General features: G+C 42.2%; 1 protein-coding gene across 2 annotated transcripts in view; it reads right to left on the reverse strand.

Moving 5' to 3' along the window:
- Nucleotides 1-17714, reverse strand: part of dtwd2 (DTW domain containing 2) — a 182032-nt gene that overhangs the window by 102317 nt on the left and 62001 nt on the right. For both annotated transcript variants that reach the window (XM_069889887.1, XM_069889896.1), the window contains exon 2: nucleotides 3170-3260. In XM_069889887.1, the coding sequence (XP_069745988.1) occupies nucleotides 3170-3260 (91 nt within the window). The remainder of the gene's footprint in view (nucleotides 1-3169; nucleotides 3261-17714) is intronic.

A 17714-nucleotide genomic window follows, 5' to 3' on the forward strand; every position in this document is an offset into this window, starting at 1 on the left:
ACTCAATTTGTCCATGTTCTCTTGGAGCCTCTTTACATCCTCCTCACAATCCCATTTGGTTTGGCACTGTCAGCAAATGTGGAAACATGACATTTCATTCCCTAGCCAAATTGCTGACGCAGACTGTGAATAGCTGGACCAAAACACCAATCTGTGTGGTATCCCATTCATCAAGGCCTACCAAGATGAAAATGATCTGAGTAGTTACACTCCCTTCCTGTGTTTCCCCCATTATTGCCATCAAACCAAAGGATTAACATTGATTCAAAGGAATGCAGAATAAGATGGCAGGAGAATCGCTGAAAAATATTGCTAAAGTTACAACACAGGACCATTTGCATGTTGAATAGTTCTGCAATCAACCAATTAGACTGTAGATTACTCGTCTACTTCTGAATGGTAACAAGCAATTTAAAAAACCTATGAAGGTAAGGTTATTCCATAAATATTTCCATCCACAATGATGGAGCACAACATATCAGTGCAAAAGACAAAGATGAACTATGATGCTAGAATCTTGAGCAAACAAAGAGAAGCTGGAAGGCCTCAGCAAGTCAGGCAGCATTCATGGAGAGAAATTATCAATGCTTCAAGTCGGGACCTTTTATCGCTTCTTTGCCAGGCGACATATTGCTAATGTTGTGGTCGGATTGATTTTGTATTATCTGGGACTTGCTGAAATATATACATCTTGTCCTACTCAGCACATCCTACGAAAGTTCTTTTAACAAATTTGTCTTCTCTCTTCTCAGTTCTGATGAAGGGCCTTCAACCTAAATCACGAACTGGTTTCTCATTCCATAGATGCCACTTGACAGGTTTCAGTTCTTCTCTGATTTCTGTTTATGCTTCAGAGTCTAACATCTGCAGCTTTATTTGGCTGCCTGTGGCATAAAGGAAATCTGGAAGGTATAGTGGAATCAGTTCAATTTTTTTCACCGTCTAGTATTACACATTGCACAGAAGAGGATGACTGCATTATTGGTGTTAATTATTTTATAATTAGTATGTACTGTTCTCAGCCCAATTATATTCAGCTGCTTCATCCATAATAAGGAAGATTTACGTTTATACAAAGCCACTTATGACTTCTTTCCACTCAAAGGAATTCTTCAGATGTGTTACTGTGACTGTTATAATGGAGGAAATCAATGGTGCAATCAATTTGATCTCAGCCAACTCCCACAAACAACAATATGACAGCGGTCAAATGATTGATTTTGATATTATCAATTCAGGGATGAATATTAGCCAGGATATTCTCAATCTGCAAGGTAATAACAAGGGATATTCTACATCCAACCAAGCGAGCAGATGGTACAGTACTTGCATTGAAGGATAGCACTGCTTAATGTAGCGCATCTCCTCAGAGCAGTACTGAAGAGTCAGCCCAGATCTTTGAGCAAAAGGCACAGCTACCATATCAGGTGTAGGAATAATTCCTTTATCATTGCAGTGTTCAGTTCTATTCCAGATCAGTTCTAGACATGTGATCTTTGAATAATAAGGGAAAAAATGGTTATGGGAATCAGCCAGATAAGAGGAGCTGAGTCACAGCCAGATCAGCCATGATCTTAATGAAGGCAATGCAGGATAAACAGATCAGATGACCCTCTCCTGCTCCTATTTCTTATGTTATTCACAATTTTCCACATTCAATGCAAGATCAGAATCAGAATTTATTGTTATGAACAAGTCACAAAATCCAGGTAAAAATATTAAAGATTAGGATTTTCAGTGGCATGTAACATTCCTCAACAATGACCAAGAAAGATCATCTGTAGAAGTGAGAATGCATTTTTAAAAACATTTTAGACTACAGTGCAGCAATAGGCCCTTTCAGCCCACGAACCCGTGGTGCTCAATTACACCTATTGACCTACAACACCTTGTACATTTTGAATGGTGAGAGGACACCGGAGTACTCAAGAGGAAACCCACTAAGAGAAGGGGAGCACATGACCCAGGTAATAATGTAAAATCTTCTGGATTTGAGTCCTGGTCCTGGTTACTGTCCTTGCAACGGCAGTGCGTTAATCGCTACGCTAACCGTGCCACCAACAAAATGATCATGGTAACATTTCACTACTTTGGAGCATTTCTGATTCCATGTTGTTGAAGGGGCAGGGAAGGAAAATACGCAACTGCACAATGTTGCTTGCTTTACAATCGGAGAAAAATCTGAAATGTTTCCTGGAGCTGTGAGTGTTGTGCCAAAAAGGTGCAGTGCGTGCATTAATATTCATTGCACATTCCTTGGGAAGGAGCAAAGGGAGAAGAGTCAGAACCTGGGTCACCTCAAAATGCTTTTGCTTTCCTTTTGCTGCAGCAAAAGACCGAATTTCATGACTTGCTCATGACAATAAATGTTGATTCTGATTCTTCTATAAAATAATATTATCGGCAAAAGCTTTCCTGTGGGTCACCTGGCTGACTCATCAGCAACTTTTGACCAAGAGGAATAGTGACCGAGCTTTCAAGGTCATCTGGCTGACTCCCTTCCCTGGCACTTTCCTTGATCAAGCATGGTCTAGATAACACAAGCAAAAGGAGAAGGTGGCTTGACATTTTTTTAACGATGTTGTCTGCTTCTTGAATGCCATCTGGTCAATTTCAAACTTAAATAGTTCATTACCAGATTTTGTGCCATTTTAGGCTGATGTTTTCCTCTGTATTTCAGTACAATCCACCAGTTTCCTTTAATTCCAGAAGGGAATGTGGACATCTTGGCAAATCCTACAATTATTGTTGAGCATTAATTGCCCTGAAAGTTTTCAGAATGTTCAAAATATATGATTAATTTGTTCCATTTAAATTGTGCTTCTCCTTTTCAGGCTTGTCAAACTCTTCACTGATCCACAGATAAGAGATGTGTTCCTTAAAATTTGCTTCAAACTAGTTAAACAGTCAAATGCCTGGAAGAGGTTAATGATACTGCAGGTCACTGCAGCAGTTCACTCAGCAACAGAGATAATTATATCATGGTGATTTTGATCAAATGTAACTGGCAACAGATGGGGAAACCCATTATGAACATGTACACACATTTTGTTGAAACTACACCCAATATCCAGCTTGGAGAGGCTGATTGATTCATGGTTTCCTCTTGCCCTTTCCCATAGTTCTATTCCTGCTAATTTATGTTGTTCCTTTCCACAACTTTACTCACCTCTGCTGGATGCTGAACTATATACAGGCATGTGGAGACATTCAATGGATGAACTGGCAGGAATGGACAAAGGCAAACCTTCTGAGGACGACTGTAATGAGGAAAACATATGTTAGTCAAAGTTTATGAAATAACACTCAACTGAGAGAAGTAATTTTTAACACCAAGTCACAGAAGCACTTAAGTCACTTGCTATATAACAGTTTCAAAGCACCCATTACATCCAGGTTACAATGCTGTGGCTTTGCATTTTTTAGCATCTTTTTTTAAAATGCATGTGACTTTCACATATTCAGAGCACTTCAAAGAAAATGACCACAGATTTAAAATATCATTTCCACTTCATACAGTAAACACAGTAATCAATTTTTTTAAAAATCAGAGACAAGAACAGAAAATGCTGGAAATACTCAGCTGGTCAGGTGGCATTTGTGAAGAGAGAAACAGTTAATATTTTGGGTCAGAGACAATATAGAACCATAGAAAACTACAGCACAGAAAACAGGCCATTCAGCCCTTCTAGTCTATGCTAAAATATCATTCTGCTAGCCCCATTGACCTGCAAATATTTCATAACCCTTCAAACCTCACCCATCCATATATCTATCCAATTTATTCTTAAAATTTAAGAGTGAGCCTTCATTTACTAGGTCAGACGGTGGCTCGTTCCAAACTCCCACCACTCTCTGAGTAAATAAGATCCCCCTAATGTTCCCCCTAAATCTTTCACCTTTCATCCTAAAGCCATATTCTCACCTCTCTAATCTAAGTGGAAAGAGCCTACTCTCTCATTTACTCTGTCTATACCTTCATAATTTTTGTAAACCTCTATTAAATCTCCCCTCATTCTTCTACACTCCAAGAAATAAAAGTCCTAACCTGTTTTATCTTTCCCTGTAACTCAAGTCCTGAAGACCTGGAAACATCCTAGTAAATCTCTGCACTGCTACAATTTTACTGATATCCTTCCTGTAGTTTGGCGACCAGAACTGCACACAATACTTCAAATTTGGCTTCACCCAACTCATCCCAACACCCGTACTCAATACTTTGATTTATGAAGGCCAAGATGCCAAAAGCTTTCTTTACAACTCTGTCTACCTGATGCTACTTTCAGGGAATTATGTATCTGTATTCCCAGATCTCTTTGTTCCTCAGCATTCCTCAATGCCCAACCACTTAATCTGTATGTCCTACCTTGGTTTGTCCTTCCAAACTGCAACACCTCACACTTGTCTGCATTAAATTCCATCTGCCATTTTTTGGCCCATGTTTCCAGCTGGTCCAGATCCCTCTACAAGTTTTGAAAACCTTCTTTGCTGTCCAGAATGTTTTGCAATCTTAGTGTCATCAGCAAACTTGCTAATCCAATTTACCACATTATCATTCAGATCATTGATAAAGACAACAAACAACAATGGTTCCAGTACCAATCCCTGAAGCACACCATTAATCACAGGCCTCCACTACTATTCTGTCTCCTCCCATTCAGCCAATTCAAATCCAGTTTACAACCTATCCATAGATACCTAGTGTCTTTATCAGATCCTTTTAAATTACAGAATTAGTCCTGGAGAGAACTTCAGAAGAGTGAGAGTGAATGAGGGTAATGGAAAAATCAACAGACTCAATATCCCAGGAGCAGGTTGCAATGAATAAACTTGTTCTTAATTTAGAGATACAGCAGGGTGACAGGCCCTTCCGACTCATGAGGTTGTGATACCCAAATATACCTGTAACCAATTAATCTTCTAATCTCGTGTGTCTTTGAAATGAGGGAGGAAACTGAAACACCTGGATAAAATACACATTGACATGTGAGAACATACAAACTCCTTACAGACAGTGCCAGATTCGAACCTGAAATGCTAGCACCAAAATATCATTGCGCTATTGTGCAGTAATCATGCACACCAGAGAGGGGTCCAGGTGAATTGGAAATTTTGGATGTGCAAGGAACAGCAAAGTGCTACTTGGTCAGATAGATCTCATATTATGTTTTCATGTAACAGAGAAAGCCATCTTAGCATTCACATTGAATCCTATGTCAGATAACTGAGAAATTCTATTCTTAATTTTTTTTTAAATTTAGACATACAGCACAGTAAGAGGTCATTTCAGTCCACGAGTCCGTGCCGCCCGATTTACACCTCCAGAACGTTTCGAATGATGGTAGGAAACCGGAGCCCCTGGAGAAAACTCACGCAGACAAGGGGAGAACGTAAAAACTCCTTACAGACAGCGTGGGATTCGAATCCCAGTCGCAATTGCTGGTGTTGTAAAGGCATTGCACTAACCACTCTGCCAACATTCCCCTTGAACGTTTCCCATAATCTATTCTACCCACATTTCCACCAACCTCTCTTGATTCTATCATTCTTAAGGGCGTTTTAGAGCAACCAATTAACCGATCAAACTCCAGTTCTTCAGCATGGAGAGGAAACTGGAGCACCCTGGGGAAAGCTACAGGGAAAACATCCAAAATCCACATCTAGCACCCAAAGTCAGGAACAAATCCAGTCCATTGGAGCTGTGAGGCAGTAACAGCAATTTGTCACTCAAGATTGAGAGATAACTTTGACTAGGATTCTTGGAGAATTAAAATTCTTCTTCATCTATTGTGTGGACACACTTGCAGGATCTGGCTTTGAATATTGCACCTAATCCCTGCAATGTACCCCTGCAATTTCAGTGCAGATCGTGCACTTGGATAACTGGTCAAAGAAAGTGAATCTTGCACTTTGAAAAGTAAAGGAAAAAAATGAGCAAAAAAAGTACCACTACAGAGAAGCACCTTACTGGTTAACATATACAAAGTCCATTATAAAGTAATAGACAAATGCAAGGATCATTCTGCAATAGTGGACGCAAGTGCCTGGCTCAGAGACCAGCATTAACAGGAGCAACCAAACTTTGCTTCTCATTTGAGGGTGGCCAAATTGGCAGTCACTTACCAGGTGCCAAGCTGGTTACCTGCTAACTGCCCACTTTTGGACAAAGCTGGTCTCCCACCATGCCATCAGAGTGGAATCTCCTCGTTTTTGTGTTGTCACACTGCCCCCACTATCAAGTAATCCTAGTCCACTGAGATTTTTCAAGATTCAAGGTTCTTTTATTGTCATGTAATAAAACAGAAAATGTGATATTACACCAAGTTTTCCTTAGTCTACCTTAAGGCAGACAAAGATTCGCCACAGCAACAAATTGCCTGGCGCCCCTTAGAGTCAGAGAAAGAAAAGCAAAAGAGAGCACCCCCCCTCCCCTCCCAAGTCACTGAGTCTCCAGGGATTCACATCCAGCACTCCCGCAGCCGCACAGCCTACAGTCTAAACCACACATGTCAAACTCTGGCCCGTGGGCCAAATTTGGCCCGCGATATAATTATATTTGGCCCGCAAGATCATATCAAAAATGTATTAGAGGTGGCCCGCTGGCCGCCGCGCCAGTATAGCACATGCACAGTAACCGCTGTGTCCCAGGGTGAGAGAGAGAGAGAAAAATCCTGGTCCTTGAAAAGTAGTGGTGGGTGGTTTTATAAACACTCTGTCGTGTCCCCCCGCCCACTCCCCCACCGCAGTGCGGCCTGGCCGGTGTCAGGGGAAGCCAAGGCCGCTTCCCAGCGCCTGGAACCCCAGTGGCACAGCGTTTCATGGAGCTGCAGATGGAGTCGGGACGCCGGAGGGAAGATTGGGGCTCCCCGCTGGGCGATTGGGGCGCCAGCCGCCCTGCGCCCCCCCACCGGACCAGCGGCGGGTGCCCGGAGTACACGTGGAGAGCGAGGCTGGTCGGGCAGGTAGGGTGGAACCCCCCCCCCCGCCAATCTCGGGAGTGGCATGGGCTGGATCGGGATTAGCTGCGCTCACCTGCTCCTCCACCGCTGACCGGGATCCCAGCGCAGTCCTGAGCGCGGAGACTGACCTGGAAAGGTCCTGGGACACCGGCACGAAAGAAGAGCAGGGTCCGTAGAACATTACAGATCAGAAACAGGCCCTTCGGCCCTTTGACTCTACCTCGTGAAAACGCAACACTGGAGAAACTCAGCGGGTTAAACCGTATCCTTTATACAGCAGAGAGGTACCTGACAATGTTTGGCCCTTGATCCCCCTCATCAATGTATGAGCGAAAGTCTGTGGTTCTCGTAAAAACACCAGAAGGGAGAAACTCAGCAGGTCAAAGGGGGTCCGGGAGAAACTCAGCAGGTCAAAGGGGGATCCGGGAGAAACTCAGCAGGTCAAAGGGGGATCCGAGAGAAACTCAGCAGGTCAAGAGGGAGGGGTCCGGGAGAAACTCAGAAGGTCAAGGGGAGGGGGTCCGGCAGAAACTCAGCAGGTCAAGGGGGGTCCGGCAGAAACTCAGGGGGGCCTGACCTCGCCAGGACCATTGCCCACTCCCCCTCCCTGCCGCAGGCCGACCCGCAACTCACGGTGACGGGGCCGCTGATCTGCCAAGATGCCACCCTGCAGCGAGAGCCGATGCCCCCGCACTGTCGTTGTCCAACCCGATCGCCCGCAAACCCCGCCCTCCCGCACACAGGCCTGAGTAAGTATTATGAACTTTAATCTCAGGATAAAACGATCTTCCAATAGTTTCATGTCACAGCGATAAATATATTCCTGGTTAAAAAAGGTCCTGCACTTGGATACAAGCTCATTAGGCATAAAACTTGAAAAGTGTGTAAATCAAAGGATATCTGTACCAATGGAAAAAAGGCATGGCAAAAAACCCTGCTAGAGTTCATGCCCACAATCAGTCATCCATTTCATTGTTTCAGGAATCATGTTATTCTCCCACATTCTCAATAGCCCTCAGATTTTACTATTTGACAGCACACTAGCAACATTTGACAAATCCTCTATAGAGAAATATTATTTATTGAATATTTTATTTCTCATTTGTTAATGCTTCTGGAAAGAGTTTATCCAAAACTATTATTAAACATTTATTTTAATAAGAAAAAGTTTAACATTACATATGTTGAAAGAAGAGAAAACATGCAGATGTTGTTGAAAATTTTCAATATTTAGTTCGGCCCTCGACTTAGTCCAAGTTTTTAATTTTGGCCCTCCGTGAATTTGAGTTTGACACCCCTGGTCTAAACCATCGGCAATCTGAGCTCCAGATCCAATCGTCTGAAATGAACAGGAAGCCCTCAGCGCCATCTCACATCTCGGTTGATACCTGGTAGCCCTCAGCAAATCTCAAGCCAGTTTCCAACAGTCCGCAGCCTGGTGCGAGTCCCTTGACCGCAGTCGCTAGCAGTCCACATGGGTTCCTCTCCTCTGTTCAGTGCAACTATAACCATAACCATATAACCATATAACAATTACAGCATGGAAACAGGCCAATTTGGCCCTTCTTTCCTGGAAGCCCATTCCACACAGTAACCACTCTCTGAGTAAAAAGTTCCCCCTCATGTTACTCTTAAACTTTTGCCCGTCAACTCTCAACCATGACCTCTTGTATCCATCTCTCCTTCTCTCAATTGAATTATATACTGAAATTACAAATTATGGTCATCTTCAGACAATGGGAAATGATGAGAATGAAATTGATATAACTAGACCAGAGTAGCTCCGTCTGAGAGCCCGTCTTGTAGAAACATTTAAAATTATGAAAGGGATACCCACAATAAGAAGCAAGAAAACTGCTTCCACGAGTAAGTGAGACTGGAACTAAGGAATATAGCCTAAAATTTAGGATGGAGATGAGGAAGAACTGCTTTTCTTAAGAGATTAGTACATCTGTGTAATTCTCTGTTGAAGAAACAGAAGAAGATGCCTCATTAAATAGATTTAAGGCACAATAGATTTTCCATAGTAGAGGAATTAAAGGTTATGGGGAAAAGTAGGTAGGCAGACTTAGTCCATGGCCAGATCAGCCATGACTTTATTCAATGGCAGAGCATGCTCAACACTCCTGCTCCAATATTTTATGTTCTTAGATAGGGGGAATAGGTTTAACAATGCCCATATTGAGTCAAGTCAAGCTTATTGTCATCTGATTGTAGAAATACAACCCAATGAAACAGTGTTCTCCAGTTCTCAGATCAAACCATGCAGACACACAGATAGAGATAACTCACATACAAACAATACATATTTCATCAATACAGATTTCAGATGTATTCTCATAGTACATACATGACATCACATACAACCCTAAGATTTTTGTTTCTGTGGGCGAGGCAGATACCTACTTATTGGTAGTGCAACAAAAAATTGTACAGCGCCGACATGTAAACAAATAAAGAACTGTAACAGATTACAAACGTAAATAAATTGACTGCACAATAGAGAATAGAAAAAAAAATCAATAAAGTGCCCAAGAGTGCCTAAATGCAGGGAGCCCATTCATCAAGGGGACACGGAGCTTTCTTTGGTGTCATCCCGTTCTTCTCATCAAATCCTGCATAGAAGGTGTTCAGTCTGTTCGGGTGGGAGGTGTTATCGTCCTTAACTTGCCAGGTTGACTTGTGATCCATTATAATCTTGATCCCTTGCCACATGTGCCTCGTGTCGCTGACGTCACCCAGCTGTCTGTGGATCTTCTGTGTGAACCCCTACTTTGCCTTTGGGATTGCATGGGAGAGTTCAGCCCTGACTGATTTTAGTACCTTCCTATTCCTTGCCCTGAAGGCAGCATCATGAGGTTTGAGAAGGGCGCTGACCTCAACATGCAACCATGGTGCCTGGTTAGCCCTGGTTGTGACATCCTCAATGCCCTTGCTGACATAGCCAGTCACTGAGCTTATGTACTCCTTGTGCACTACCGTTGTAAGTGACTGCCTCCTTAAAACAGTCCATGGTCTCAAAGTCTTGCTATACTGCTGAGCACTCCTCCCCCCCACCCCAATCCCCAGCCATGTCCTGATCTCCCTAGTTTGCTTTGCCAGTGGTCTGTAAGCCAGGGTTTGCAGGACAGATATGTGATCTGATTATCCAAGATGGGAGCGAGGTGCAGCCTTGTATGCACGAGGGACTTTAGTGAACACCTGATCCAGGGTGTTCTCTCCTCTGGTGGTGAAGTTGACATGCTGTTGAAACCGTGGTAAGACAGCTTTCGGGTTGGTGTGATTGAACTTACCAGCAACAATCAGGGCACCATCAGGGTGAGAAGTCTGGGCTTTGCAGGTGGCACTGTAAAGCTCCTTCATGGCTTCATCATTAGCCGAAGATAGAACTTAGATTGCGGCAATCAGCGTGGCCATATCATGGTTTTCTCAAAACACCAGTCTAAAGACAGAGGTATTTTGAGTAATTTTCTTCATTTTTCAAATTCCCATTTCCTCTCAGCTGGTTGACATGGAAACCCCAATGACATTTCTCAGCTCTATCCCTCCATCAAGATAGGTGAGGGGCTGTAAATGCAACTATCCACCTCTCAGATCTCTGTTCTAATAAACATGCCCACTGAAATAATGGTTAGTTAGAGAATGTAGGTTTTCCCTTAAAACTCTTCCCTGAATGAATTTTGATTTTTCCTCTACTTTGTGTAATACATTTCAAATTATACAGCTAGACAAGAGCAAAATTAGAAAGGCAACAGCGCCACCTGTCCTATGTCTTGGAATTCATAACGGACATCCGGCACAAGGCGGGTAAGCACAACGTAGTCGCTGACGTGCTCTCCCGCCCGGCTATCAGCATGCTAGCTCCCAGTCTCGACTATGCACAGCTCGCACATGCCCAACAGCATGATGCCGAAACCCAGGCTTTCCGCACCACAGTATCAGGACTCCAGCTTGAGGATATCCACCTCCCCGACTGCACCCAGCCGCTGCTCTGCAATACCTCCACCGGCTCACTGCACCCAGAAGTTCCACAGGACTGGAAGGCTAGGGTCATCAGTTCCATCCATAATCTCGCCCACCCCTCAAGACTACCGTCCGCATGGTGGATCAGTGATTCGGCTGGCACGGCCTCAAGAAGGAGGTCGCAGCACTAGTCGCAACTGCGTCCGATGCCAGACCACAGGCACACGCAGGCCCCTGTCCAACATTTCAACCCGGCACCACGAAGGTTGCAAACATATCCACGTAGACATCGTGGGCCCCTTGCTGGTGTCCAGGGAGTCGCGGGACCTATTCATCAGAATAGGTGGACAGAGCTACCAGGTGGCCGAAAGCCATCCTGGTCCGTGAAGCATCGGCAGAGACATGTGCTAGAGCCTGGTCGGCCAATGGATCACCCGTTTCGGCATGCTGGTGCATATTACGAGTGACAGGGGCGCTCAATTTACCTCTGCCTTATGGTTGCAGCTTGCGAGGCTTTTAGGGGTAACACTGCACACCATGGCCTACCACCCGCAGTCTAACGGGTTGGTAGAGGGTTTCCATCATCACTGAAAGTCCACCCTGATGGCCAGGCATTCCGGACCCAACTGCGTGGACATTGCCCTGGGTCCGCGTCGGAATCAGAACGGCGCCCAAGGAGGACCTGCAAGCCTTGTCAGCTTAAATGGTCTACGGCGCACGACTCTCCCTGCCAGGGGAATTCTTCGGCCCGCAAGCGGAGGCCACGCACAGCAAATGTGCCTGGGCAGCCTGACCCCACCGCCCCCGTCGCACCACAGCACTCAACCATCTCATCGGCCCAAAGAACTCGATGTGGCGCAATTCGTCTTTGTCAGAAGGGGACCACAGAGAGCACCGCTGCAGTGGCCTTATGAGAGGCCGTACAAGGTTTTTCAGCAGTCAGGCGGAACTTTTACTTTGGACGTGGGGGGCAGAGAGGAATTGTTTACTGTGGACCACTTGAAAGCCACTAGACTTACCTCAACCAGTCCAGGCGGCCATGTCCAAATGGCGGGGCCGGCTGCCCAAGCAACACGACGTTTAGCCGGTTCTGTGGGGAGGGGTTGTGTGGTGGTGCACAGTCCAATGGCAAACCAGCCCCACTTGTATCACCACGTGGTGGGGCAGCCATTAAGAGATGGCGTCGACAGGGGTTTCTTCTTGACTCTAGCATCCCTTCCAGCGCGCACCCTAGGCAGCGATGATGACATCACAATGCACCAGGTGACTGATCTCATGCTGCCCTTAAAAAGACGCGCTGAATTTGAATAAAAACTTTCCTGAACGCCCATTGGTGTGGTGGCTGTGTTTTACTTCAGCTCCTCAGATTGCCACAATCTCAACAATTTCTCCACTAATAAATAATCATATATTTGTTTTAACAAAGTGAAAGTATCCAACAAAATTAGCATTAAAAGTTGTTCCAAATAAACAATATCGCAAGTTAACCTCAGCATAAATAGCAAGGGTCATTTTGTCAAGTTAACAGATCTAGGATGTCAAACAAGGAGTTGCATATTAATTAAAGCAAGTTAAAGTATGTACATTTGAGTTCAAAATTCATGCCAGTTAAAACAATTGTTGATGGGACTGTTATTAAATTTCAGTATTTGCATTAACATTTGAAAACACAGAAAATTGATATTTTCTCCACTTATTAAAATAATTTACTTCAACTTTAAATTTGTTTATAAAATCCTTGACTTCTTCCAGGTTCTGGAAGAGTAGATGTTGCTTTAGCCAAAAATTATAATATGGAGAGCAACATTGTTGTTGATACAAGTGATGTTGATTGATTGGCATGATCTGCAAAGCCCCACAGCCACTAGAAGGATAAGCACATTCTCGGTATTATTTTCTTGGCCATGTCCAGCTCTGATATATATTTGCGAATTCAACTCTAGACTTCAGACAATGACAATGACACTTTATTCCAAAATCTCTCATGCATAGAGTATTATATACTCATGGAAGTTCTCGTGAACTAGAATTTATTCTTGGGACATGAATGTTCATATGGAAGAAGAACATTGTTAAAGATAGTGAAAATTAAGCCTCTGTCAGAGTACCTGAAAATCTAGTGAAAAAAACACAAGTAAAATATAATCTCCCGCACTAACCACTGTCAAGCACTATCTGCCTCATCGATATCAAAGCCTGTAGATCCCTCATTGGCCTCATCTGTCACCTCAGAACCTAAACTGCTGGAGTAGATGCAAGTCATGTATGTCTCCAAAGGATTGCTTTTGAGACAGTATGACTCCATTAGAATTACCCCTTCTGTTTGAACACTCTATACCTTTAAGATTCTTGCGCAATGCAATTTTTCCCAATTTTTTTTTACTGTATTTCTCTCATTATATATTAACAACCAATAAAGGAATGTGTTATCTCCTGTGTAATGCTCCCCATAGTTTAATGCTCCAATTTAAGTCAGTTCACAATTTCTCAATTAAATCTAACCCAATTTATCGTCTTTTTTGTATATGTATTCTCTTATCTGTGACACCAGATATACCTACCACTGCTCAAATAACCTTCCCGCTGAAAGGAACACAATATTTTATTAAGTACTCCAATTTTTATTCACTAACTTAAGCATGTTGCCACATCCATAATCAGGAATTCAATTGCAAAGTAGTTAAGTTACTGTTTTCATCTCTAAAGACTGGAGTTAATGATCACGAACTCAAATCCCCCCATATTTGTTCAGGAATTAATAACTCTGAAATTAAAAAAAACTGTAGCAGTCCGTACACAAGGGGCCAAATTGCAACATCTCGCAGCCTACACACAACGGTGCAGAGACTGCCTCCTCACTGAGGAGAAGCGCCAGGGTTAGAGAGAGGACTGTGGGGAGCAAGCGCTGCTCCTGAGACTGCGCTGACGACACTCTGTGAGCCAGCATGGCGGGTGGGGGTTTTGCAGTGTTGCTTTTGTAGCGCAGTCTGTTTGAATAAACATTTAGTTACTGGTTCACTCACCTCAGTGAAGACGTGTTCTTTTCTCTCCGCAGCACCACCGTATCGTAGCCGCTACAATGGAGATCCTGCATAGGTTTCAACGGTTTGATACCAACCGAACACGCAGCAGCATGCACCCTACCAGCTTTTCAGCGGCTCCAGAAGCTGCCAGCGACAAACCTGTGGCCATTTCTGCTCCCACCCCTGGCTATGGTGAATGCAATGGGCATCCACTTGCCACCATTTTGAGCCAACTAGCCACGCAGTTGGCTGCAACTAGCTGAGGTACAGTTCGTGTTAAGAGGCGTAATGGTTGAAGACACCAAATTCTGGCATGTTGTCAGCACCCTGGATCTAGTCACAGCAGCAAGAGTCAGCTCTTTTGTGAACCACCCACCCATGGATCGCAAGTATACCCTTTCATCGGATCTTACTTGCCTCTTTCGAATTCAGCCAGTACTTAACTCACAGGGCCTAGGGAACCGCAACCCCTCTATCCTTATGCAGGAGCTAGTGGCTTTAGCAGACGGACACACCAAGTGTTTCCTGCTTGAAGCCCTATTCTTTCTTTTTTCAAACTTTATTTATTAAAAATTATTGGTAAACATACAAAATACATTTCACAACAAAATTTTTATATGTGTAAAAAAAGAAATGAACCCCCCCCCCCACCCCTTAAGCCAGCTCTCTTAAGGAGAGCCAAAGAAATATATATGAAAAAAAACCTAAAAAAATTAAAATAAATCAAAGTACCTCTAAATGCATATATTCCAAATATAATGACCACTTATTAACAAAAAAGAATAATTATCATGCAAAACATAGGTAATTTTATCCATAACAATACAAGCTTTCATTTCATTATTCAGTCTCATTATATTAATCACTGTATTATCCTTCCATGTACTTGCTATACATTTTCGAGCTAAGGACAATGCTAAATATACAAATGGAATTTGAAATTTATCCAACCCCAATCCCCTTAAAGGAATCACATAACACAGTAAAAAAAAACAGATGGATCTAATGGTAACTTAATCTTATACAATTTTTCCAAAATTGACTTAATTTCTTCCCAAAATGGTTGTACATACATACAAAACCAAACAGCATGTAAAAAAGTTCCAACACATGTACCACATCTAAAACAGGAATCTGAATTATTAAAGCCATATTTTTTCAATTTCTCAGGAGTTAAATATAACTAATGCAAAAAATTATAATTAACATTCCATATCATGCATTTGTCAATTTAGTAACACTATCATGACACCTATCCATCCAATAATCTTCAGGAAAAACAAAAGTTAAATAATTTTCCCATTTAAACTTAGATTTTTCCCATTCCGACTTATCCATATTATCTTGTAATACTTGATACATAACAGAAATATCACCCTTTTCAGGCATAGAAGAAATCAATGACTCAAGCTCTGACAATACAGTTAAAATCATCTTTCTACCATATTTTTTTTTAAACCAACGATCGAAGTTGATAATAAACAAATAAAGAATTTTTGGCAATATCAAAGAATTCTTTCAATTGAGTAAAAGAAAGAAATTGACCTTCTACAAAATAATACTGCAATATTTTTATACCCTTAAAATCCCAATTCTTTAAATGACTGTTAAACAATGAAAAAGGAATAAGCTGATTATTATATAATGGCGTTAAACTAGATAATTTACCTTTTGATCCTATAATCTTATTCATTTTTGTCCATAACATCAACAGATGTTTTAATATCGGCACATTATACTCCCGTAATAAATCTATATTCCACCGAAATATAAATTGATGCACTGCAGTTTCAGAAATACATGCCATCTCAACTTTAGCCCAACTTGGAGAGTGATCCAAATCCATCAAACAACTAATAAATTTAAGTTGGGCTGCCTCATAATAATCCTGAAAATTAGGTAATTGCAATCCACCTAATGCGTACTTCCAAGTAAGATTTAATGCTACCATTGGTAATTTACCTTTCCATAAAAATTCCCTAGTAGCTTCTCTAAATCCTGTAAAAAGTTCCTTGTAAGAAAGCATGGTATTGATTGAAACAAATATTGAATACATGGAAAAATATTCATTTTAATACAATTAACCCAGCCAATTAAAGTTAATGGAAGGTCTTTCCACTTAATTAAGTCTGCTTTTACCTTTTTCAACAATGGAACATAATTCAATTTATATAAAGATTGATACTCAGTATTCACAATTATTCCTAAATATTTAATTTTATTTGTCCATTTCAAATTAATAACATTTTTATAAACTGAATAATCTCCTTCACCTACCAGTAAAATTTCACTTTTATCCCAATTAACTTTATACGCAGATAGTGATCCATACTGTAATAAACATTCCCGTAAATGCGGCAAAGATTGTTCCAGATTTGTTAAGTATATCAAAACATCATCTGCAAATAAATTAATCTTATACTCTTCATCCAAAACTCTCATCCCTTGTATCTGCTCATTTTCCGTACTGATTGAGCTAACAGTTCAATAACCAATGCAAATAGGGTTGGTGACAATGGACAACCTTGTCGAGTAGAACGCATTAATTTAAATAACAATGAAATCTGTCATCACCCTAGCAGTCGGGTTTGTATATTAACCTTTAACCCAGCCAATAAAAAAAGGGCCAAATTTAAACTTTTCCAAGATCTTAAATAAAAAAATTCCATTCGACTCTATCAAAAGCTTTTTCTGCATCAAGTGCAACCACCATTGGATGGTTGGGCTGACGTCGGTATGCATTAGTCAAACTAATTAGTCAAAGAATATTATCCGAAGCATATCTATTTTTAATAAAACCTGATTGATCTACATGTATCAATTTAGGTAAATATTTAGCAAACTGATTTGCTAACAATTTAGCTATTATTTTATAGAACACATTCAATAAAGAAATGGGTCTATACGAAAACACTTTTAATGGATCTCTATCTTTCTTTGGAATTACAGTAATTAAAGCACTAGAACAAGATTTTGGTAACTCATAATGTTCAGTCACTTGTTGTAATACCTCCCCAAACACCGAAAAAAAATCTTCATAAAAAACTTTATAAAATTCCACTGAAAGCCCGTCATCTCCTGGTGACTTACATAGATTTGGAAGCTCCATTCACAGATTTAGAAATTAAGACCGCTATGATGAACCCATAATCTTGTCGAAATTGCCAGTCCACGTTGCCTCAACCATCTCTAATATAGACTTTGCTCACCCACACCTCATGGCCAAGGAAGCAGACCCGCCTTTCTGAACCCCTCAGCCGGACTCAATCCATATTCCGCATATTTGTGTGGTGGGTGCTACCACATCAGCGTGAACTACTCCGTTCCACTCCTTGGCAGCCATACAGATGCAGTGTGGCGACCGTCCTGACAAGGCTATTGGCTACTGCTACCACCATGAATGGGGCTGTAATGCCCGACGTTGCGCCCTCCCCTGTAATTTACCTGGATCCACACCCAACTGGACGCCATGAAACAAGGAAGCCAGTCATCGTTAGTGGCCTCAGCGGATGGCATCAGTAAGGGCTTCCTTTACCAAGGGGATCTGAAGACTAGGCGACATTTCCCTGTAGACACTGGTGCCAAGATCAGCCTCATACCACCCACATTCTTCAAGCGGAGAAACAATCCCCAAGGTTTCCCCTTACAGGCAGCCAACGGTTCTTTGATTCCCAGCTACAGAACTCGACACGTGATGATCCACAACAAGGACACAGTTTTCCACTGGGAGTACACAGTTGCCTCCATGGGTCAGGCCCTCCTAGGGGCA

This window comes from Narcine bancroftii, chromosome 1 (assembly GCF_036971445.1).
Source record: "Narcine bancroftii isolate sNarBan1 chromosome 1, sNarBan1.hap1, whole genome shotgun sequence".
Lineage (NCBI taxonomy): Eukaryota > Metazoa > Chordata > Chondrichthyes > Torpediniformes > Narcinidae > Narcine > Narcine bancroftii.